This window comes from Ursus maritimus, unplaced genomic scaffold, assembly GCF_017311325.1.
Source record: "Ursus maritimus isolate PB19 unplaced genomic scaffold, ASM1731132v1 scaffold_17, whole genome shotgun sequence".
Taxonomy (NCBI): Eukaryota; Metazoa; Chordata; class Mammalia; order Carnivora; family Ursidae; genus Ursus; species Ursus maritimus.
In genome coordinates, this window is record NW_024424119.1 from 11610784 (window position 1) to 11635157 (window position 24374).

General features: G+C 39.0%; 1 protein-coding gene across 1 annotated transcript in view; it reads left to right on the plus strand.

Moving 5' to 3' along the window:
• The window catches only part of ADAMTSL1 (ADAMTS like 1), a 376065-nt gene that overhangs the window by 23764 nt on the left and 327927 nt on the right, over window positions 1–24374 (plus strand). The window contains exon 2 of the mRNA XM_040631464.1: window positions 8928–9055. Within this exon, the coding sequence (XP_040487398.1) occupies window positions 8928–9055 (128 nt within the window). The remainder of the gene's footprint in view (window positions 1–8927; window positions 9056–24374) is intronic.

Below are 24374 nucleotides of genomic sequence, written 5' to 3' on the forward strand. Positions count from 1 at the left end.
AAAATCGGAAGTTCTAAAATCATCAATTACAGTTTGAGTTTTGGTCCATCAGACTCCAAGCCATATTAACTTCTTAACTTTCCAGTTTCCTCAACGAGTCACAAAGTGAGCCTTTGCTCTGTCAGGAATTCTTTCTCCATGATTCCAAACCCCAACATGTGCTTTCCAGAGCCTCAGATGTTTCGTTAGTTCTACAGATGTTTTGTAAATGCATTCCAGCAGATTTTGCCAGGGCTGCAGAAGGAATCTATGGCTGATTGGAGTCACAGTTTGGACGGGGCTCGCGTTAGATGAGATGGAACCGGAAACCAAAACTTCTAACTGGCTCACCAGGAAGTCAGGAATTCACAAGAAGAGCGGAGAAGGAATTTCATTTCAGGGGGTGTTTCAGACATGCCTCTTTTGGGGAGTGGAGGGGTGTGGAAGCCCCCAGAGACAATTCTTCACTGTTTTCCTTGGTGCTTGGCCTACATATTATTTTCCACTGGGGATTTTTATTTTCTAAGTATAGAAAAAACAGCAACCGAGATGAGCAATTTCATTTTCAGAACCCCAGGTAAAATGGCTTTTTTCACATTTGGGACACACTGTAAAGGCTCTGAAATACCCTTGCAAGTGCAAAGGGCCAAGAACGTGGTGACTGTCGGCACAAATAGGGAAATAAATGTTTTTTGAAAAATATTTAATTATTTGAGAGAGAGGGAGAGAGCTCGAGCGGGGGGAGGATCAGAGGAAGAGGGACAAGGAGATTCCACACTGAGCACGGAGCCTGACACAGGCCTCAGTCTCACGATCCCGAGATCATGACCTGAGCTGAAATCAAGAATCAGATGCTTAACTGAATGAGCCACCCAGGCGCCCCAGAAATAAATGATTTTTTTTTTAACTGCTACAGTTTGTACAGGATACAATTCTCCTATTGTCCAATTTTCCTTTGTGAAAGAAATGGAATTACTGGTTTCAGCCTTCTCCTAATTGAGCAGTCCCCAGGTTCAGGAGCAAACTATTAAATTAGAGCAAATTATTATAGTGGAAAAAGAAAACCAGACTGACAGGGTCTTTCCTGTAGAAAAATCCCTTTATACACATGTATGGTCTGGGAGATTATAGTCTAGAAGACATATATATATATGTATACAGTATATATACATATACATAGGTTTTCATCCAAACTTAGAGTTTGGAATCTCTATCAGAAAGAATGCATAATAATATTTATATTAATATTCTATCAGTATTAAAACAAAGCACAATATTTCTATTTGCTAAGCTTATGCTTTTAAAATAATAGAAACTGACAGTGATAGAATATTTTACTATGCTTTCCCTCGAGCTAAGCTGACTCAAAATACTTAATGACCAGTTGCAAATTTTCTGAATACTGATCTTTGCTCACATCAGCAATTATTGATTTTAATTAAGCTGGCTGTGAAACTGTGTTCTGGCAGAGCTCTCCAAAATGCCCAGAGGTTTCTCAGCCGTTTTTTAGATGAGCTGTAATCCAGCCTTGTCCTTGGAAAGAATACAAAAAAAATCAAGTTACCATAGCTCTGAAATGAGAATCTTACTGAAGCATTTGACATCGAGCAGAGTCAGGTTTTTGTTTCCTAAAAAGTAACGGACTCTTAATTCCATCTCCAATTTGTTATTCCCAGTTTGAGAAAGAATTCTGAGCACAAAATAATTCTTTAAAGATTTATTCATTTATTTTAGAGGTGGAGGGGCACCGGGAGAAGGAGGGAGAGTCTTAAGCAGATTCTGCGCTGAGCTCAGAGCCCAATGGGGGGCTCAAACCCACGACCCAGAGATCACAATCTGAGCTGAAACCTAGAGTCGGCCGCTCAACCGACTGCGTCACCCAGGTGCCCCCAAAATAATTTTTTTGAAGAAAATCAGCATTAGTTCTTGTCATTCTATATATTTAAAAACTTATGTACCGAGAAATGCTGTTTAAAATGGAAAGGAAGGTCAAAGTTTGAAGCTAAGCAGAACGAAAGGTTATCAGATAACAGGTGTAAACCTGGCTCAACCAGGTACTAACCATGTGACTTGTCGGGGGAGGGATGTGCATATTTGTGGCAGAGATGAGCTAATTCACACGACCATGCCAGAAAGGACACTCAGCACTTGACGTATGTTCTCATGGCTGACCTTCACGACCACCCTAGGAAGGGAAGTATCCATGCTCCCCTTTTACAGATGAAGAAACTCGGCTCAAAGAGATCTGACAATGTGCCAAAGGCCAGTTGACTAGTACGTGACTAGTACAGTCCGCCTGAGACCCCCAGCCGAGCGCTTTCTCCTACAGGATGATGTAGGTTGTTCAACCTCTCCGAGCCTCAGTTCTCTTGTTAGTAAAGTAAGGGGAGCGGGAATCCAACCTAACACGGCTCATTGCGAGGATTAAATACGATAATCTGGGTAGATTCTGGCATACTTCCTGGCACACGGGTACTTAGGAAATCCCAGCATTTTTGCCTCACCAGCAACCCTCCAGGCTTCGGTGTCATGAGGCGCCCTGACGGGAATGGGAGACAGGTAGGCTAGGGTGCACGCGTGAACAGGTACAGCGGAAGAGAAAGGAAGACAGGCACCCAGAAGTCTTTCCGAGGCCTGCTCAGCTTTGACGCCGTGTTGCAGAACTGACTTTTCTCCTCGGTAGCAAGGGACAGGCTTCGTGCCGTGGCCTCCGAAAGACCGTGCACTGTGTCACTGGCAGTTCATCATCTCCCCCAGCAGTGCAGCTGTGATAAGAACCAGATGATCTAAATTTCCTAAGCAAAGCCAGCAGCAAATATCTGGGACAGCGCATGCCTCGGTATCCACACGCTCTGCTCTTTAAGAACGTACATCAAAAAGCGAACGGACTTTTACAAGAGCCCAGTTACAGCTTAACGTCTGTGAGCTCTCGGATCGGGGAATCACAGCCCCTCCCACGTGAAGTTGGTGGCAGAACCAGGATTCCAAATTGTTAAAGAAGCCAAAGATTAGATAAGGTTTATAGAGACCTGAGATGTGTAAGGGAGTTACAAATGGAATCTGTGGATTCGTTTTCAAAGCTTGGTACGGGGACAGGAGGGGTCTGTGTGGGGACCTCTCCGCCTGGCAGGGGCTCACCGTGGAAAAATGGTCCTCTCATCACAGGGGGGTTGCCCCTCTTTTTAATTTAGAGGGACGTGACGTCCGTTCGTGCAGTCACATACACGGCTGCAGACAGCTTAAGTGAAATGCTGTCTTGGAGGAGAGGAAATCCAGAGACTCAGGTGCCTTTTTGCTGATCTTGAAATAGGAAGAATGGCTCTTTGCCTCCTCCCGAGTAACCCATTTGGCTACATTTGAAGATCTGTTGGTGTTTGAAAAACAGTTTGCTTAGAATGTGACTCCGTGGGTTCTGTGATTTCCATTTTACGAAAACCTATCACTCATTCCCTTAGCACCTTCTTCCGTTTATATTGAGTTCCATACAGCTCGACCTCTTGTTCCAACGTTTGGAAAAAATATTTTCCAAGGCCTCTGTATCCATTTGAATAGAACTCCAGAGTCTTTTTATTGCTAATTTGTGCTTCACCCTACAACATTTTTCATAAGTCGTGCATAACCTGTCCTAAGGAAGAGGCTTCTGGATAAAGTGGTCCATAGGAGGTCATCCTAAGGTTCAGTGTCTAAGGTTGGGTGGCAGAGTGGGGGCAGGGAACTCTGGCTTCACGTGATTACTCCAAGTGCTTAACTACTTATAGCTGTCAGGCTTAATTAACACCGTTCCCCTGAGACTTGGTTATTGATTTTAGAGCAATTGGGTCTGACACCAACTGCAAAGCTATCAGGTGAAAACCACATTTAAGTAAACCAGCCGTGGCGAGGAAATGACACCATCCCAAGGCTGAGGGATTTAGGGAAGCTATTCTGATCGTCTTCCAATATTCCTAGGATGTACATGACAATCTGTGGCCACAGCCTACGTTCCATGCAGCCGTCATTGACTGAGGCTTATCACCTCTTCACTGGCCAGAGCAGTGAGTGGCTGGCCCCGGGGAGTCTACTGCCGAGTTTTCTTACAAGAAAGTAGTTGATTTAGCAGTCATCATCAATGCTACATTCAAAGGTTATCACGTGGCACCACAGATCCAGAAATAGCTAGACTTTTTCTAAATTGAATAACTCAAGACAAAGACTCAATTTTCAAATATTATGGAACCAAGATTCAGGCCTTTCTTCTCTCGGTCTTCACTGGATTTCTGAAACGCTGGCTCAAAAAAGGTACCCATTGGCCATTTTAACCCATCCAGTGACTACAAAGTAAAGTAAGCGTGGTAATAAGGATATGATTTGTAATGAACTTTTCCCTCAAGTTCAATATCAGATGCGGTCTTGACCTTTTTGGATAAACCCACAGGTGAAACATTGGTCTTATGTACAGAAATTAATGGCTGCCATTTCGTTCTTGGTCATTTTGTAGGTAAACACTCACCAATGCAACTGGCGCTGTTGCGGAAATGCCCTGCAGCGAGGTCAGGGGTGATCTCTTGGTCACTGTGACCTTGTTTCTGAGATACTGAGATTTAAATATTACGTTTATGTGACAGAAATCAAATTGGAAAGCACTGGCTGGGGTTTTAAAAGCTTAGACTTTTGGTTTCAGAGGCTCTCATCATTGCTTTTAGGCAACTCATCGTCTGGTCCTTATTTTTTTCTGCCTCAGTTTCTCTTGCTAGATGCAATTCAGTGATAACACTTTAAAAAAAAAATTGCTACTGTGGTGAAGAGGAATGCACATTCCCAAACAAGAGAGAGTAAGCTCTAGACCCATCTGGACCAGGCAAAAAAATTGTTTATACTGAAGGCCCTCTTAAAAACTGTAACAAGCACATGCTGGTAGTTCTTAAATGGCCTGCAAGGCATTGCTGCATTGGCATTTGTGGTTGTAGATGTAAAAATCTGGCAGTTAAGGAGCAGGAAAACCACTTTGCCTTCTCTAACGTTAAACATGGATTCAGTTGACATGAATTATGTTTATTCCGCTTGCTAAAAGACAACTTGAAGATCGTTCCAGTTTGAGAAACAGACCCATGACGGACTTCTGGGTTCGCGTGTGATCTCCTTCAGAGCAGTGCGGGCACTTCGTAGGTCTAGTTGTGCCGAAACTTGTAACCTGCAATGAGGTTAGAGATTTAGTCAGTACGGCCTCACCTGAGAGCCATTTGGGTGCTTCTTTAGACAAGGTACATGAAAAAAAAAAAAAATCCAAGCAACTTCAGCACAGAATTTGAAACAATTTTTTTCTCTAGAAAAACAAAATCTCAACTATACATTATTTCCAAAATATCTTACCCAGAGAGCAGCCAGAGGCAAACATCCCAAGGATTTGGCAGTCTGGTCTTCTTATCTCACATGGAAATGGGATTCACACGTGAATGCTGCGTGTGGATTTTTATTTTTATTTTGCAGTTGTAATAATTGGATAGCATCGCAATTTGTAATCACTCATCTTACTCATTTTCATGGTTTCATGAATCCTAGCATTTGTGATGTTGGTTTTCATCTCAGACTTATTGAATTGAATAAAATGAGGGACATCGCATTGTACTAATGTACGTTTGTCACACAAATAGTTACTGCATCCAGCAAATACTGCAAGTCTCAACAGAACTTCTTCCAGTCCCACAGAGCAAACTAAAAGGGAGCCAGAAGATGCACAATAAACTCGTTAAAAATCCGAGGAATGAATTTAATGGGTATATGGACAAAGTATAGTTCATTGCCAAAGAGTCTTTTCTCCCTCAGTATATAATTAAGCTCTGGAAGCAGAGTGCCCCATATTGCCTTGATTAGAGATTGATTTTATTAATCCTAAAAACCAGGCTTTGGAGCTCATTTAATACTTCCTTTAGAAAGAACAGACTTTGGGGTAACCACTGTGTTTCTGTTACCCATTCTATTCCACATTTTATAGGGGTCCTCAAACTACCGATTGATCGCGTCACCAGGCAAATGCAATGTGCCAGGTGGCTGGGAGGTTCTGCTGTGGGAACATCAGGGTTTTCAGAGAGATGATGCCTTAGGAGTCGAGTGTCTCAGCTAAACCCAGCAGGAAAAAACACTAGCACCTTCCCAGAGCACCTCCTACAACCTCGCAGAGGGCATATGTGTTTATAAATGATGGTAACAATCAATAATGTTAGTGAAAGCGGCAACTGCTTATATCGTGTTAATTTAAGCCCTATAAACGTCTAAAAATGTATGTATGTATATATTTTATTGTGATAAAGTATATAAAATTTACCATTTTAATCGTGTTTAGGTGTACTGTTCAGTGACGTCAAGTACGTTCACGGTGCTGTATAACCATCACCGCCATCCATCTCCAGAATGCTCTTCATTTTCCCAAACTGGAATCATGGACTCATTAAAAGATAATTGCCCATTCCTCCCATGCCCCTGCCCCTGGCGACCACTGTTCTACTTTCTGTCTCTATGGATCTGACTACTCGGGGTGCCTCATATAATTTTTGTCCCTTTTGTCCTTTCATGTCTGGCTTATTTCTCTTAGCGTGATGTCTTCAGGGTTCATCCATGTTAGAGCGTGTATCAGAATGCCCTTCCTTTTAAGGCTGCGTAATATTTTGTTGTGTGTATATATCACATCTGAATGACCCCCCCTCATCCACTGATGCGCATTTGGGTTGTTTTCAACCTTTTGTGGGTTTTATATATGAACTGTTTTAATTCTCACAATCCTAGTCTTTATTATCCTTGTTTTCTGATTAGAAACTGAAGCATCAAAAGGTCACAGCTTAGAGTCTCTGGAGACAGGATTCTACCCCAGGCTGAGTAGGTCCTTCCAGTCCCTGCTCCTCACCAATACGCTAGCTTGGGCTAGCCCTTCGCAAATGATTTACGAATCTAAATAAAGCTTGCATTAGTTCCAACACTCTAAGGTGAGGTTTCTGACATCCCTTGTCCAGGTTTTAAAAGGTCCAAGGGGTCGTCAGTTTGACAACAGAGCCCCATAGCAACTGATCTGTAAGGAAGCCCATTACTGCAAAATAAATAGTTTTCCGAGGGGCTAGAGGATGGTTCTTTTCTTTTTCAGGAGCCCCTCCTGTGTGGATGAGAACACCTTGAATATAACTAGATAGGCCATGAGAAAGGGATCAAAAATTAAAATAACAACAACATCAATAAGAGTACCAGTTACCACTTGTAGACCTACTATACACCAGTCACTTTACTTACATTACCTCAGGTTCCCCCAATGCTTTGTAAGAGGTAACCCTCCTGTCACCTCCGCGTCCCATCCCTTCACAGTATTGCATACCGCCTGTGCTCTCTCTTCAGAGGGAAGACTGAAGATGAAATCGTCATATTGTCTAACATGTATATTTTCCTTGAGGTTTGTTTTTCCAAATTTAAACAGTTTTGAAATTTTTAAGTTTTTCATAAGTTATGTCCTTGGTTGATATGAGAAGATACCATCTTTAATGTTTGGATATCATCTTTAATTTACTCAGTAAAATAATTTGGCTCCAGCTTACATTAGCTATTTGTAGAACTGATTCGTGGCCCCCACCCCAATTCATATGTTGAAGTCCTAACTCGCCATGTGATGGTATATGGAGATGAGGCCTTTGGGAGGTGATTAGTTTAGATGAGGTCATGAAAGTGGGGCTTTCATGATGAGATTAGTGTCCTTAGAAGAAGAGATACCAGAGAGCTTGCTCTGTCTCCTGTCTCTCTCTCTCTCTCTCTCTCATTCTCTCTCGCCATGCTCATACAAAGCAGAGGCCATGTGAGCACACAGTGAGAAGATTGCCTTCTGCTACCCACAGGGTAAGCTCTCACCAGGAGCCACCCATGCTGGCACCCTGTTCTCTGTCTTTCAGCCTCCAGAACTATGAGAAAATATGTTTTTATTGTTGAAGCCATTCAGTCTGGTATTTTGTGATGGCAACTTAAGCTGACTAATACAACTGTGTACATATGTATATGATATTCTTGATTTATAATAACATAATTATGGGCTTTATTTATTAGTGCTTTACTCTGAAACTAGTCCTAGGTTGAGTTCATTTAGCTAACGTTCTTACACAGTGTGTCTGTGTGTGCGTGCATGTAGTAGCATGGTTACACTATTATCCCCATTTTATTGCAAGGGAAATTGTAGCATAGGCAGGTGGTAATTTAATTGTTCAAGGACACTTAGTAAAAACAGAATCCATATCCAACCCAGGCAGGTTCTAACTCCAGAGCCTATTCTATTAACTATGGCACAAAGTTGATCTTTGACTCTTACGAGAAAAGTAAGGCTCAACATGAAGACCTGCACATAACAATTTTCTGTGTAGTAGGTGCAGATTTTCACTAGAAGCCTGTCAGTAACAAGCAAATCTGTCTGTCGGGAGGCCATCCTGCATTACAGAGGTTAAATTACTTCATGCAGTCATTCTAATTAACAAGTCTGACATCTGGAAATGATGTTCCTCCATTTAAAAAAAAAATGTCAATTGTATGAAATGTTAAATTTTGGAAGTTCATGCTGATAAGCATATTTCAAGCTTCTCAGAGCAGAAACATCTCTGAGAGCAGTTTCTGATTTCACAAAGAAGTAGTAGACAAGTGGACTTATGAGCCCAGGGCAAAATCATGACTTCAATTTATCTTCCGCTCCCCCAGACTCCTATTTCTTGCCCCCTTTTCTAGTTGCCCCATTGCACAATGTCTTGTCCCTTTCGGGCATGGCCCAGGGTCCCTAAACTCAAATACCCCTCTCCCCAAACTTATATACATTATTAAATTGGAAAGAACCTGATTCATGTTTTCATCTCCAGCAAGGCTACCACAGACAGACATACAGAACACTCACGCTTCAGGACACATGTTTTAGGGTTCATTGAGGACACGATACTGACCATCCTTTTTTTTCCTCACAGAGCTCCAGGACAGCACGCTCTGAGGAGGACCGGGATGGCCTGTGGGATGCTTGGGGCCCATGGAGCGAGTGCTCGCGCACCTGCGGCGGAGGAGCCTCCTACTCGCTGAGACGCTGCCTCAGCAGCAAGTAAGTCCTGCACCCGCGAGGGTGGGGCACTTGTAAGGCCCAGCGGTAGCAGGTTCAATGCATACTTTTGTGGTTGGGGGTATGCAGAGCATTTGGTGGCACACAAATCCAGATGCAAGGAAGGTACCAAGAATTAAATCTATGCATCTATAGCTAGGTTATTTATTTATTTTTATATGATAAACAATATAGAATTTATCTCATTTACCAAGTAAATTTTGTCTGTTTTCATGTGAGAACTGGAAGGATCATTTATGATTCGAAATGGACCTAGGATATTAAGCTCCATAATATATTGTGCTCTTTGAATCAGCTTAATTGTAGTGGCAAGACTAGCAACAATTTTAACATTAACAGCACATTCAGTTTATGTTGGATTCCAGTGCCATCAAGCACTTTGCAAATGAGTGATACGTTGGTTTGGTGTTTTATTTTATTTATTTTCTTTTTTTTTATAATAATTTTTTATTATATTATGTTAGTCACCATACAGTACATCCCTAGTTTTTGATGTAAAGTTCCATGATTCATTACTCGCGTATAACACCCAGTGCACCATGCAATACGTGCCCTCCTTAATACCCGTCACCAGCCAATCCCATTCCCCCACGCCCCTCCCCTCTGAAGCCCTCAGTTTGTTTCCCAAAGTCCATAGTCTCTCATGGTTCATTCTCCCTTCTGTTTACCCCCCTTTCTTCTTCCCTTTCTTCTCCTACCAATCTTCCTACTTCTTATGTTCCATGAATGAGTGAAACCATATGATGATTGCTTTGGTGTTTTAGCTCATAATGGCTGGAAGCTCCCTGAGGTTATTCAGTTCCATCGATGAGGAAGTTTGCACAAAAGGAGATTTGGGAGAACAGAACCTGCTATGGGAATTGGACATGGAGTGAGAGCAGTGGGGAAGGTGGGGAGTTGCTAATGGTTCTAAGCTGAAAGTAAAGGCCTGAGGCATTAGAATGAAAGTCTACTTGGAATAATAATAATCCAGAACTGTATCTTGAGCTGTGTGGTCTATGACTAGATTTTTCTCCAAACTGTAAAATCCAAAGTACAATAGTAATATTTTTTAATGAAAGATTTTTATTTGACAGTGAAAAGTGTTACATGTGACAAGTAAGAGGTTTGATTGAAATTACTATATATTATAAAACATGAAACAGAAGACAGAAAAATATATATATATGCTGATTCTTATAGACTTTTCATAAACAGCAGAAAGTAGTAAGATGTAGGTTCAGAAAAATGTCAACTTACTCTAATGAGTAAGACTTTCTTGAAATCAAGTCCAAGTCTTATTCCTTTCTGTGTCCCCCAGGCCTGCACATGGTCTGAAAGACAGTCGTTCCTTCACTGAATTCACTGCCAACTGAAGACCATTTGGTTCCAGGCAGATCCCAGTGGAAATGATGTACCCTGGGAAACCTGGCCAAAGGGCATATCCTGCAAGAAACCAGATCAATTCTGGTATTTAGCCACTCTGGTGTTCGGGTCTGCTCTGAAGATGGAACTCTTGGGTTGCACCCACTAGCATGTTTGTTTGTCATCTTTAGAAGCCAGCTTCATATCAAACCAGATCCCCTGAACTGATTAGGAAAAATAGGCCTTTCATTTTTATGATTCACCTCTTCTCTTAGGCTTAAATACCGAAAGCTTCCTGCATCGGCACTGCCTGATGCTTCATGGCGATAGCACCGTGAGATAGAACTGATAGCAAACATACATCAGTAAAGCCAAAATGTACAAATCTGAAATGTACCTGTTACGCAGTTTTCTCAAATTACCGTGCTTAAATATTCTATGGGGTGAGCCGAAACATGTGTCTCACAAAGCTGGTAAGGAGTGTAGGGGAACTTTCATACTGGCTCACTGAAGTGAATGCTACACTGTGAGAATCTTGTACAGAGTAAGAGACTGACGAGCAACGTAAAGGGTAAATTACAGTCACAGGTAGAACTTTATCACTTGGCAAAGCATCAACTATTGGTGTTACATGAAATTCACAATTACCACTTGTGTCACCTAGTAAATAAAGACTCCCAATTGTTAGCATTTTATTAAGATACTATAGAGGATATCAGTTGTCATCTACTCACAATGAATTGAAAAAGTAAAATGTAAATTCTAAAAATATAAACATACAGACTGTATGTCCCTATCTGACTTTCAAATACTGAAAAAAAAAATACATTAAGTAAACTCATACTGGGCTGGATAGAAAGCTAAAACAATGGGGGAGAGGCAGACCATCAACCTACCATGGATGGTCATCTGTGGCCTTTATATTCATTTTTAATAGCTAATCAACTTAATGGATTTTCTCTCATCTCCACTCCTCATTTAGACATCCGAATTTAATTTGATTGCCTTATACTCTTTTTTTTTTTTAAGATTTTATTTATTTATTTGACAGAGATAGAGACAGCCAGCGAGAGAGGGAACACAAGCAGGGGGAGTGGGAGAGGAAGAAGCAGGCTCATAGCGGAAGAGCCTGATGTGGGGCTCGATCCCAGAACACTGGGATCACGCCCTGAGCCGAAGGCAGATGCTTAACCGCTGTGCCACCCAGGCGCCCCTGATTGCCTTATACTCTTGAGAAAGATGAATGTATATGTCCGTAGAGGTGGGGTAAAATATATATGGTAGTCTACCGGTAAGCATTCAAATTCAACCCAAATAAATCCTATCCACCTGTTGAATTAATTTGCCTGACTGATTTTCCAGGCTTGGTGACATGTTCTCACAGGTCACTTTTAGCTCCGATATTTTTAAGTCTATCAGCTAATAATTATTCTATTCCAAATACGGTAGAACTGTAAAAGCAGTTAAAATACTCAGATTTTATGCAATAAAGGACAACTACTCAACTTCTGGAGTTAATTATATTCTGTGATGGATGGGGAGCTTATGAAGAGGCTTGGTTAACTTTCTGAGTTTGAGAACATCTTCTCTGAGTCATCTTTTGAAGAGTCCAGGAAAATAAAAATCAGTGGAGGGAAAGCAGAGTGACAATATGGACAAGCATTAAATATAAAATCCTTCATTCTCACTGATAGTGTCTGATGCTCGAGAAAAAGGACCCAGGGAGATACTGAGAAGAATCTTTTCTTTGGCTTCTCCCCCATCCTTTTTCTAGGCTCACAGAAAGTAAGCAAGACTAGTGGCAAGACTAGCAACAATTTTAACATTAACAGCACATTCAGTTTATGTTGGATTCCAGTGCCATCAAGCACTTTGCAAATGAGTGATATGTTGGTTTGGTCTTTTATTTTATTTATTTTCTTTTTTTATAATAATTTTTTATTATATTATGTTAGTCACCATACAGTACATCCCTAGTTTTTGATGTAAAGTTCCATGATTCATTACTTGCGTATAACACCCAGTGCACCATGCAATACGTGCCCTCCTTACCACCCATCACCAGCCTATCCCATTCCCCCACCCTCCTCCCCTGTGAGGCACGTAATTTTACCAATTTCTGATACTGGAGTATTGATAATTGCCTTTACTTGCAATCCTGGTTTGAGCATTAAGGGAAGGCACCATGTAAACTTTTTTTCTACAACCTTTACTAATTTCTACATGATTATGTTAAGTTTCATTGAGTAACTCCGATAATGCAGCTACTTTTTTCTCCCCAGATTTTTATTTAAATTCTAGTTATTTAACATGTAGTGTAATATTGGTTTCAGGAATAGAATTTAGTGATTCATCACTTACATACGACACCCAGTTGATAACATGACTATTGCTAATCTTGCCTCACTAAATCAGCTTTCATTTTTGCTTCATGATGTCTGCTTTTGTTTTTTGTTTTTTTCCTAATTAGAAAATGGTCTCTACCTGCTTGTACTTTATGATGGTTCTTTATTTTATTTCAAGTGAATTAAACAGCGTACCAACTACCCTGAGAAACTGCTCTTTCTCCCCGATGCTTCACTTCCCCCACTAAATATTCTGAAATAATATTTTTAACAAATGCATTTTTCTGACTGATCTGGTAGTGTGTGTTGTTTAGTGGAGACTATCCTTCTTCAACCTAAATTACTTAAGCATATAGTTTTAAATTTGATACTAAGGATCTGTCTCTGAGGGCTCTAGCTTTGTCTTCGGCCAGTTAATTTAAGTTTTCCCATAAGAAGTTCCAGATGCATAAGGCACTTAAGAATACTGTGCGTGACGTCATATGTACCACTGTATTAGGTCTGTGCCAAGACCAAGGTCAAAGGGGTAAATGGCAGTTTATTTGAAATGGCAATGAGTCAGATAGCTGGATGCTCTTAAGTGTGGTGTCAACCTTTATATTGGTGCCTGAAGAAGACTTAAAGGTCTTTTATGACATTTTTTGCTTTCTGAAATGCCAAATTAATCTCCATACTAATAAATAGTATGGATTAATAGATAAATATATTAAGAGTAAGAATATTTTGTTAAATCCCAACTGATTGATTAAATGAGAGGTATGTCAAATTTATATACACCCAAATAGCAAAAAAATGGCTTGCTTATAAAGGATGAAAGTATTTTTTAAAGTTAATAAATTTTGTATTGAATTTTTGAGTTGAATAGAATTTTTTTGGAGCTGAATGAAATTATTAGATGAACAAGAAATAAAATCATCAGACTGTGGAGGTGCCTAAAAAAAGAAGGTTATGATATTATTCCAAAGGGATGTGGCTGCCAGAATGTTGTCAATATAAATATAGAAAAACTAAAATAAACATCCTCAAGGAGTCTTATCTCACAGTAATGGGGAAGATCATTCAAACTTGTCATTTCATAATAATTGTGCTAAGGGAAAGTAAGCTAACTCCTCTGATTTTTTAATTGCAAACATAATTTTTCTCCCATAAAAATATTGATACTTACAGTAATATAAGCTTTAGTTAGCAAGTAATTTCCACACCATATAATAATAAATACCAAAAGAAAAAATTTAACATTAAGATTTGGCTTCTTAAACAAATATTTTTTTCTTTTAAAGTCATCTCATCTCTATTGTAACATCTAATTAAGGTTCACTGGACTTGTTTTAAGAGGTTTTAGAACTTTCAGCTAAAATAAGCCCCAAAGCAAGATTTATCTGTTATTCTTCATCTAGTGTTGTATGTTATCAGCCTTGTTTTCATTGGAAATGCTTGAGTTTTTGTTTAAAGGAAAGATATACAAGTTCAGAATGGGTCTGACTACCCTGTCATTTATATGAGATGGTCTTTTCATTGTGTTAGGGAAGATTTCACCTTTTAGGATGTTTAAGAATTTGTGGTTGCCTTCCTTTTACTTTCTGGGTTAAAGCTTAATCTAAATGTATTACCAGGACTTCTAATAGTCCTCTAATAGTCCAGATCATATATCTTAGAGGGACTTTTTTCCCTCTTCTAAGATCTGACCTCCTTTCAGGAGGAGAATACTGAATGTTTGGAACCAATTTGTAGCCTATATTATCCCATAAACCTGTTTGTTAGAATAAAAAATGGTTGGAAATGTGTTTGGTGTCCATAACCCCTACTAGCCATATTGGGAATTTGTAACTCTTGGCTGTCTTTTTTCTGTTTATTTAAAAATTCTTTATTTGGCCAGTTTAATAGCCCATGTGAAGTTTTTATTTCTCCTCAATTTTCTTTTTTTTTAAGCTACTTTCTTGAGATATCTTTGACATGTAAAAAGAACATATATTTAAGGTGTACAACTTAATGTTTCAGTATATTTATACATTGTGAAAAGATCACTACAGCAAAGCTAAATAATTTATCCATCACACCTACATAGTTACTGTATGTGTACATATATGTTGAGAAGATTTAAGAGGTATCCTTTTTCAACTTTCAAGTATATAATACAGTATTGTTAACTATTACCACCATGCTATACATTAAATCTCCCAGACTCATTCATCTTGCATAGCAGAAATTTTGTACCCTTTGACCAACATCTCCTCATTTCCCCCTCTCCTCTGCTCCTGGTAAAATTATACTTACTCTCTGCTTTTAAGAGTTTCACTATTTCAGATTCCACTTATAAATGAGATCATGCAGTGTTGTCTTTCTGTGTCTGGCTTATTTCACTTAGCATAATATCCTCCAGATTCTTCCATGTTGTCACAAATGGCAGGACTTCCGTCTTTGCTAAAACTAAATAATATTCCATTGCATGTATATACCACATTTTCTTCATCCATTCCTCTGTCAATGGATGTTTAGATTGTTCCCATGTCTTGGCTATTACGAATAATCTTGCAGTGAAAATGGGTGCAGCTATCTTTTCAAGATCCAGATTTCATTTCCTTTGGATATATACTTAGAAGTACAATTGCTGGATCATGTAGTAGTTGTATTTTTAATTTTTTGAGGAACCTCCATACTCTTCCATAATAGTTTTACCAATTTACCAATTTGATTCCTACCAACAGTGTACAAAGTTTCCTTTTTTTTTACATCTCACCAATACTTGTTACTTTTTGTCTTTTTGATAATAGCCATTCTAACAGGTATGAGTTGATATCTCATTGTGGTTTTGACTTGCATTTCCCTGATGATTAGTGATGTTGAGCACCTTTTCATGTGCCTGGTGGCCATTTGTGTATCTTCTTTTGAGAAATGTCTTTTCAGGTTCTTTGCCCATTTTTTAGTTGGAATATTTGGTCTTTTACAATTGATTGTAGAAGTTTCTAATATATTTTGGATATTAACCCTTTATCAGGTACGTGGTTTACAAATGTCATCTCCCATTACGTAGACTGCCTTTTAACTTTGTCGATTGTTTCCTTTGCTGTACAGAAGCTTTTTGGTTTCATCTAGTCCCACTTACCTATTTTTGTTTTGGCTGCATGTGGTTTTGGTGTCATGATAGAAATCATGGCCAACACCAATGTCAAGAAGCTTTTCCCCTATTTTCTTCTAGCAATTTTATAGTTCCAGGTCTTAGATTTAAGTCTTTCACCTATTTTGAGTTGATTTTTGCATTCACTGTGAGAATACAGGTCCAATTTAATTCTTGTGCATGTGGATATCCAGTTTACCTAACATCTTTTATTGAAGAGACTGTCTTTTCCCCATTGTGAGTCCTTGGCACCCTTGTCAAAGATTAGCTGACTCTGTATGTGTGAGCATACTTTGGAGCTCTTTGTTTTGCTCCATTGGTCTAAATGTCTGTTTTCATGCAGTGCCAGACTGCTTTGTTTACTATAACTTTGCAATAGAGTTTCAAATGAGGAAGTGTGGTGCCTCTGGCTTTGTTCTTTCTCAGGATTTCTTTGGCTATTTAGGGTCTTTTGAAGTTCCACATGAATTTTAGGTTTGTTTCTCTATACCTGTAAAGAACGCCATTGGGATTTTGAGAGGGAGTATATTGAATCTATAGATCACTTTAGGTATTAAGGACATTTTAACAATATGGACATTCTTCTAATCTGTGAGCATGGGTTATCTTTCCACTTATACATGTCTTTAATTTCTTTCATCATTGTTTTATAGTTTTCAGGGTATAAGTCTTTCACCTAACTGGTTAAGTTTATTCTTAAGCATTTTATTCTTTTTGATGCAGTTGTAAATAGGATTTTCTAAATTTCCTCTTCAGATAGTCTGTTATTAATGTGTAGAAATGCCACTAATTTTTATGTTGATTTTGTATCCTGAAACTTTATTGAATTTATTAGTTATAATAGTTTTTGTTGTTGTCCAATCTTTAAATTTTTCTACGTATATGATCATGCAATCTGCAGAGATCATTTTGTTTCTTCTTTTCCAATTTGGATGCCTCTTATTTCATGTCTAATTGCTTCAACTAGGACTTTTGGTACTATGTTAAATAGAATGGGCATTCTTGCTTATATTGCATCTTAGAGGAAAAGCTTTCAGTTTTTCCCCATTGGTTATGATGTTAGCTATGGTTTGTTCAAATATGACGTTCATTGTTTTGAGGTAAGTTCCTTTTACACCTATCTTTAAAGGTTTTTTTTTTATCATGAACAGATACTGAATTTTGTCAACTCGTTTTCCTGCATCTGCTGAGATGACCATGTGGTTTTTATCTTTCATTCTGTTAATGTGGTGTATGACTTTGATTGATTCGCATATGTTGTACCACCCTTGCATCCCCCAGATAAGTCCTGCTTGGTCATGGTGTATAATCCTTGAAATGTGCTGTTGAATTCAGTTGGCTAGAATTATATTGATGATTTTTGCAACCATGTACATTAGGGATATTGGCCTATAGTTTTCTTTACTTGCAGTGCATTTGTCCGGCTTTGGTATCAGAGCGATACTAGCCTCGTAAGATTAGTTTGGAAGTGTTCCATCTTCTTCTACTCCTTGGAAGAGTTTAAGAAGAATTGGTATTATTATTTTTTAATGTTTGGTAGAATTCATCAGTGAAACCATTAGGTTCCGACTTTTCTTTGTTGGGAAGTATTTGATTATTGATTCAATCTTCTTATTTGTTATTGGTCTGAATTAGAAAAAGGACAAACTAAGTCCACAGTTATCAGAGAAAAGGGAAATAATAAAGATGAGATCAGAAAAGAATCAAATAGAGCTGAAAAAACAATGGAAAAATTCAACTAAACTACGAGTTGGGTTTTTTTTGCAGAGATAAACAAAATCAACAAACTTTTGGCTAGACTAAGAGAAAAAGAGAGAAGATGCACATAAAATTGGAAATGAAAGACAAGGCATTACAATGGATGCCTCAGAAATTAAAAGGCCCATAAGGGACTATGATGAACAATTACATACCAACAAATTGGATAACATAGAAGAAATGGGTAAATTCTTGAAAATGTATAACTTTCTAAGAGTGAATCTCTTCAATCTTCATTCATTCAGTTAATAAATGTTTACCGAACATCTACCATGTATAGGCAAATTGCTAGGTATCACTAAGGATAAAAGGCCCAAGGGTTAAGGATCTCCTTTGGAAGATTTACCAAATTATTAAATTCCTACTTGAGTTTCTACTGATTGTAGTTGCAAAATATTGTAAGAAGAGAATTCCACCCAGTTCTGTAAATAGGTAATAAATATGCAGCAATGGTCTTAACCCTAGCTGTACTCTAGAATCACCTGGAAATCTTAAAAAAAAAAAAAAAAAAAAAAAGAAAAAAAAATCTAGGCCCTGCTGAAAACCAATTAAATTGAAATCTCTAGGGGTGGAGCCCTGATCTCAATAAATTTTTAAAAAGCTTTCCAAATAATTTTAATGTATATCCAGTGTTAAAACTGCTGCTCTTTTGAAGGGGATGATAGTGAAATGATTCAGGCTTCTGGGAATTTAGAGATTGGGGTAATAAAGAAAAGAAGAGACTTTCCAATAAAGAAATTTGTATATGTTTACATTTCTCACTCAAGTTTCTATGAAATGATCCAATCTGTATCATGGGAGGAAAGTCCTGGGCACAAGCATATCAGGACATAGAAGTAGTGATTGTCCCCGCACATCTGCAAGCCACAGGAATAACTTTTCTGAGTAGTAATGCACTTGTCTAGTATTAGTCAAGGTCAGCCTTCCCCAAATTGGCAAATGGACTAAGTAATTTCTCAAGTTTTCTTCCATTCCATTATTAAGCTTACAAGTATGACCTTTATGCCTCCAGGTTGTTAGTGAATGACTAAGTTAATGCCCAGTAGGCTGGGTATTTTATGCAAATTCTCTGGGATCCATCTGACTTCAATTCATTAAATTCCTTATCCAGTGTGGAGTTTAACTGTCTACCTTCAATTCAGCATCTATCATTACCCTTAATAGGCTTCCTAATAGTACTCAAATTCTGTTATCTCTATTTGGGCCCAATTTATGCAATAGAAAAGAGGGGTTTATCCAACCCTGTTTTGCTTAGTTTCAACCACTGGGGGATAGGGGGTTGGCAAGAAGGAGGGAGAAGCCCGGTGAAGGATAAATGGAAAGAGAGAGAGATTAATAGAAATTAAAGGTACAGCAGATATTACGAGCTAAAGACCAGGAATATCAGAATTGCATACACTGAGGGAAGGATGCTTTACCTAGAGGCAAAAAGAATAAATATAGAATACTAAGTAACATCATATTCATATGCAATCATCAGCTGAAACCCATAACTACAGATGCCAACCTTAAGTAGCTGTACAGCCAATCCTTACCTCTGTGCTTTGGGGTAGGACTCACTGGTCAAGACTGAGATCTTTTCCTAGTGGGAGAGAGAGTCACCAGTTTGGGAACCTGGCTGTCGTAATAGTGTGTTTCACTGTCTCTGTGAGAACCTTTCACCTATTTTGTAGACTATCCCCTTTATTGTTTTTTTTAATCAAACTACTAATTTTGACTCTTGGCCCCACCATGTTCTAGCTATGTGACACTGGATTGGGTTTTTAGTTTTTCTGGAATTTTGTTTGCTCATCTATGATGTCAAGTGGGCAGTGCCTGGAACAGAATAGGTGTTCAATAAATATTTATATCCAACAAATGTCTAAGGTGTCCTTCAACTCAAAAACTGAATGTGTGACCCTGAGACAGAGAGCTTTTCTCCTCCACATATGCAGTCAAAACCCATTTTGCTGCCAGATAGGAAGAGGAACAAAAGCTGCTCTTAATATGAATTGTTTTAAAGAAATATGTTATTCTCCAGGCCCCCATCTTGCAACGGACATCTGGGTGATAGGGCCGGATTGAAGAACTTTTGTCTCTAGCCAAAAGAATTCATAAATTCCCAGCTCCAGGGTTGTATCGGGTAAGGTTGTGAGAGTCCTAGAGTTTCATAATATACATTTTCCTCATGGGGAAGATGGAAAAGTTGGACTTGCTTTTGCTAAAACACATTTGTTTTTATTCTCATTCTTTGCCTCTTTTGGCTACTGAGCAAATGTAAGATCATTTGCAAACCTTATGGCATGTGTGTGTGTATAATAAAGTGCACGTCCTTCCTGCTGGTGGATCTCGAGCCAAAGGCAGCAATCCCCCTACCCCACACCCTGCCATCTTTCAGAGGGAGCAAATGCATTGCAGTGACAAATACAACTTAGAGTAAATAGGTGAAAATAAACAGTCTGAAAAAAAAAAAAGGCCAGAGTTTCTTTCTTCTGGTAGCTGTTTTTGTTTCATTTTACACTTTTCATCTTCATTTTATAATAGAAAGATTCCAACCGGGTTTCAGAGTTCAAAAACTTGGAGCAAATATTAGACTAAAAATTCTCCTTGGCATGCTGATAGCCTTTCCTTCTGTTCTACATCTTCTCTCTTCCTTTGACCCACTTCCTGTCCTTCCTCCCTGCCTCCTTCCTTCTTTTCTTCTCTCAAGAAATGCTTGTGGAGTGCTAACTATACCCCAGGCACTTTGCTGGGGACTGGGGCTCAGAGATGAAAACAAAGACCACAGGAAGAGAAAAGCAAATAAAAGAAACCAAAAATATGGTTGGTTTTTTTTTTAAGTGAAAACAGTCCTGGACAACTAGAGGACTGTCCTTGTCCTTTAAAATGCTGACCACTTTGTCCTCTCTTGGCCTCTTCTAGTGAGCCTCTTACTTACAATGTCCCTCCGTGCCCATGCCCAGCTAGCAAAATTCTTAATGTTATTTAAAGTTGCTTCCTCCGCAATGTCCCTTAGTCCCACTTTGCTATACTTAAAAGTCATTCTTGTTCATACCACTTTGAGTTACCTTTCCATAAACTGGCACGTGTTACAGTTACGTGTGTGGCCCTGGCTCCCACTATACTATATGGGCACAGGTTTTATCTTGCTTGTCTTTATATCTTCCTGCCTTGCACATAGTAGGTACCTACCCAGGTCAACGTTGGGTGAATTTACTGAATAGAATATTAGGGCCAGGAACCTACCATAAGGCTGTTTCTTGAGTGACCCTTTCTCCCATCACACTCTTGGGATGCATGGGGCCCATACAGGACATCACACCTAAGATACTGTCTTAAGTACTTCTCTCTCCAACTTCTTTTGTATTTAGTGTCCAGACCATACCCATTAGTTGTTGACTATGAAGTAGACTGTTGCGTGTTTTATGTGGACTGGTGTGGATTTTTTTTCAACTAAATTATAACTTCAAAAGAGTCAGAAAGGTCATCATTTTTCTTTCACAGCGCCTTGCTTAGTACTGGTTCAGATTGGAGGCCCAATAAATGTGTTACGTGACTATAAATCTGAAAGCATTACACAAAAGCTTGTTAGCCAGAAACCCTGCACAAGGGCTCATTTTCACTGTCAGACTGCTTATTGTACATTTTCTCATTAGATTTTCTGAGCAGTATGCTTGGAGCATTTTCTGGATTCATTAGAAGTTGGGCATGATCATTATGGTTTACATTGTCATTGTTCTTGCTTTTTGCTTTTTTGATTGCATGAGCATACCCCTCATTTTCATAACCTCAGCCCATATTTGTGAGAATGCAATGCCTTGTTGTAGCATGTCTGTCTTTGAAGAACAGGCAGAGATATGTAAAATCATACTTGTTTGGGAAAAAAACTTGGCAGGGATTTTTGTAGTTGTAATTTAGAACATACCAAACACTCATAATAGCCAATAAACCAATTTGAAACTCATAGGACAAACTCCAAAATTCAGGCTATAATATCCTCACGTAAGTCTAAATTTTAACTCAACAGCTCTGCAGTCTCTTAGCTGCTGCTAGAGAATCTGTGAAAGTTAGAGAAGAGTTCCTTCGTTTCCTATGGTAGAGAAAAGATCAAACAAGCAGAGGGAATGTCTTCTCAGACTGTGTTCTCCAACTCTACATCACTTCCATTCATATTGAATTTGCTCTCTGCATGAAGTTTTAGTGACCCTCTCTGGATACATGGACCAGGGTCTCCAAGCTGGTACAGCATTCAAAGTGTTTTTATAGTGAGAGATTAGTATAGAGCAGAAGTGTTGAATTATAAAACTAAGGTTACAAAAATATGTTACCTATGCCAAAGAAACACTTTTAAGTCAAGACCTCAATTTATGGCACTGTTTTAAAATTTGGGCCTCTGATACACCCCCCCCCCGTTCTGTTTGAAAATTGCTTTGAAAATGCAGCTTTTAAGCCAACTGTTCTTTTGGCTTCTGAGGCCACGTTAGAGCCTCTGGCAGATTGAGAAGAGCTAGTGTGACACTAGGGCTCTGTCTGTTCCCAGCCAGCTCACCTACTGATGGATGATGCCTGGCAGCGTGCCTCCTTGTTGTTTGTTGTATTATTACGACAGAAAGCATTTTCAAAAGCTACATTTATCAAGTTGTCATAATAGTTTGGCTTGTATATCTATCTACTCAGAAAAAAAAATAAATCTCTCCCTTAGCACTAATCTGTTCGAGCCACGTGATGCATCACATGCCAAAGAGGCAGTCTAAAATGAATAGGGCGTTCTGAGTGAATGTGGGGACCTTTCAACTAAATGCCTAAAAGAAGAGAGATTTTTTATGCATGCATTTGAAAGTCCCATCGCACCAAAGACCTGTCTTTCCCTTGTTTCAAGGGTACTTTTCCATTGCTGGTTGTGGGTGTTGCATATGCATTATTTCTAGAATTTTTGTTACTTTGTCGATGGAAGGAGGTTTAACCTCAAGGAAGAAAAACATTGAAGTTTGCCACAAAGAAGGTCAAAGACATCGTTTAATGTTTAAGATCTGTTTTTCATTGGCAAGTGTCACCAGATTAAGCATTACTTGTTTGCGTTGTTTTGAAGATTATATTTATTTTTTTTAGAGAGAGAAAGAGCACGAGCAGGGGGGTGGGGAGAAGAGGGAGAGGGAGAAACAGACTCCGTGCTGAGCAGGGAGCCTGATGTGGGGCTCGATCCCAGGACCCTGAGATTATGATTTGAGCCCAATGCAGATGCTTAACCAACTGAGCCACCCAGATGCCCTAAACATTACTTGTGATGGAGAATCTTATAAGCAAGTTTCTTATTACTTGAGATAGGTGGTTGTTTGAGAGCGCATGACTGTTGGAGGTGGGTAGAGAGAGATTCAAAGTCTTTGTCCAGAGTTAACATGTACTCATTAAATGTTTGTTAAAAATATTTCAAATCTAGGGGTGCCTGGGTGGCTCAGTAAGTTAAGCATCTGACTTGATTTTGGTTCATGCCACTATCTCAGGGTCATGAGTCAGGGCTTAAGATTCTCTCTCTCCCTCTCCTCTGCCCCTCCCCAACTCTTGCTCTTTCTCTCTCTTTCTCAAAGAAAATATTTCAAATCTCTTAATGTTAATAAAGCACTCACTGGGGATGCATACTAGGGCATCTCTAATTATTCAGAGATACAGTACATAATGAATATATAATATAAACGTGGTTATCTGTAGATACTTTTATATAATTGACATATAACATTGTACAGGTTCAAGGTATATAATGTGTTGATTTGGTGGGGGTTGTTCCCCATTTTTCTCATCCCCAGGCCCCCTTCCCTTTGCAATCATCAGCTCATTCTCTGTATCTGTAGGTCTGATTCTATTGTTTGTTTATTCATTTGTTTTGTTTTTTAGATTCCACATATGAGTGAAATCATATGGTGTTTGCTCTTCTCAGTCTGACTTATTTTTCTTAACATAATGCCTTCTGGGTCCATCCATGTTGTTCCAAATAGCAAGCTCTCATCCTTTGTGTTTTTTTTTTTTTAAGATTTTATTTATTTATTCGACAGAGATAGAGATAGCCAGCGAGAGAGGGAACACAAGTAGGGGAAGTGGGAGAGGAAGAAGCAGGCTCACAGCAGAGGAGCCTAATGTGGGGCTCGATCCCATAACGCCGGAATCACGCCCTGAGCTGAAGGCAGATGCTTAACCGCTGTGCCACCCAGGCGCCCCATCCTTTGTTTTGACTGCATAATATTCCATCATGTGTGTGTGTGTATATGTCACATCTTCTTTATCCATTCACCAGTCAGTAGACACTTAGGATGCTTCTGTATCTTGGCTATTGTAAATAATGCTACAATAAACATAGAGATGCCTATGTCTTTTCAACTTAATGTTTTCATTTTCTTTGAGTAAATACCCAGTCGTGGAATTATTGGATCATATGGTATTTCTATTTTTAATTTTTTGAGGAAACTTCCTACTACTTTCTGCAGTGGCTGCACCAATTTACTTTCCCACCAGCGGTGCACAAGGGTTCTTTTTTCTCCATGTGCTCGCCAATACTTGTTATTTCTTGTCTTTTTTTTTTATTTTAGCCATTCTGATGGTGTGAGGTGATATCTCATTGTGGTTTTGATTTGCATTTTTCTGATGATTAGTGATGTTGAGCATCTTTTCGTGTATCTGTTGGCCATTAGATATCTTCTTTGGAGAAATGTCTATTCAGGTTCTCTGCCCATGTTTTAATCAGATTCTTTCTTTCTTTCTTTCTTTCTTT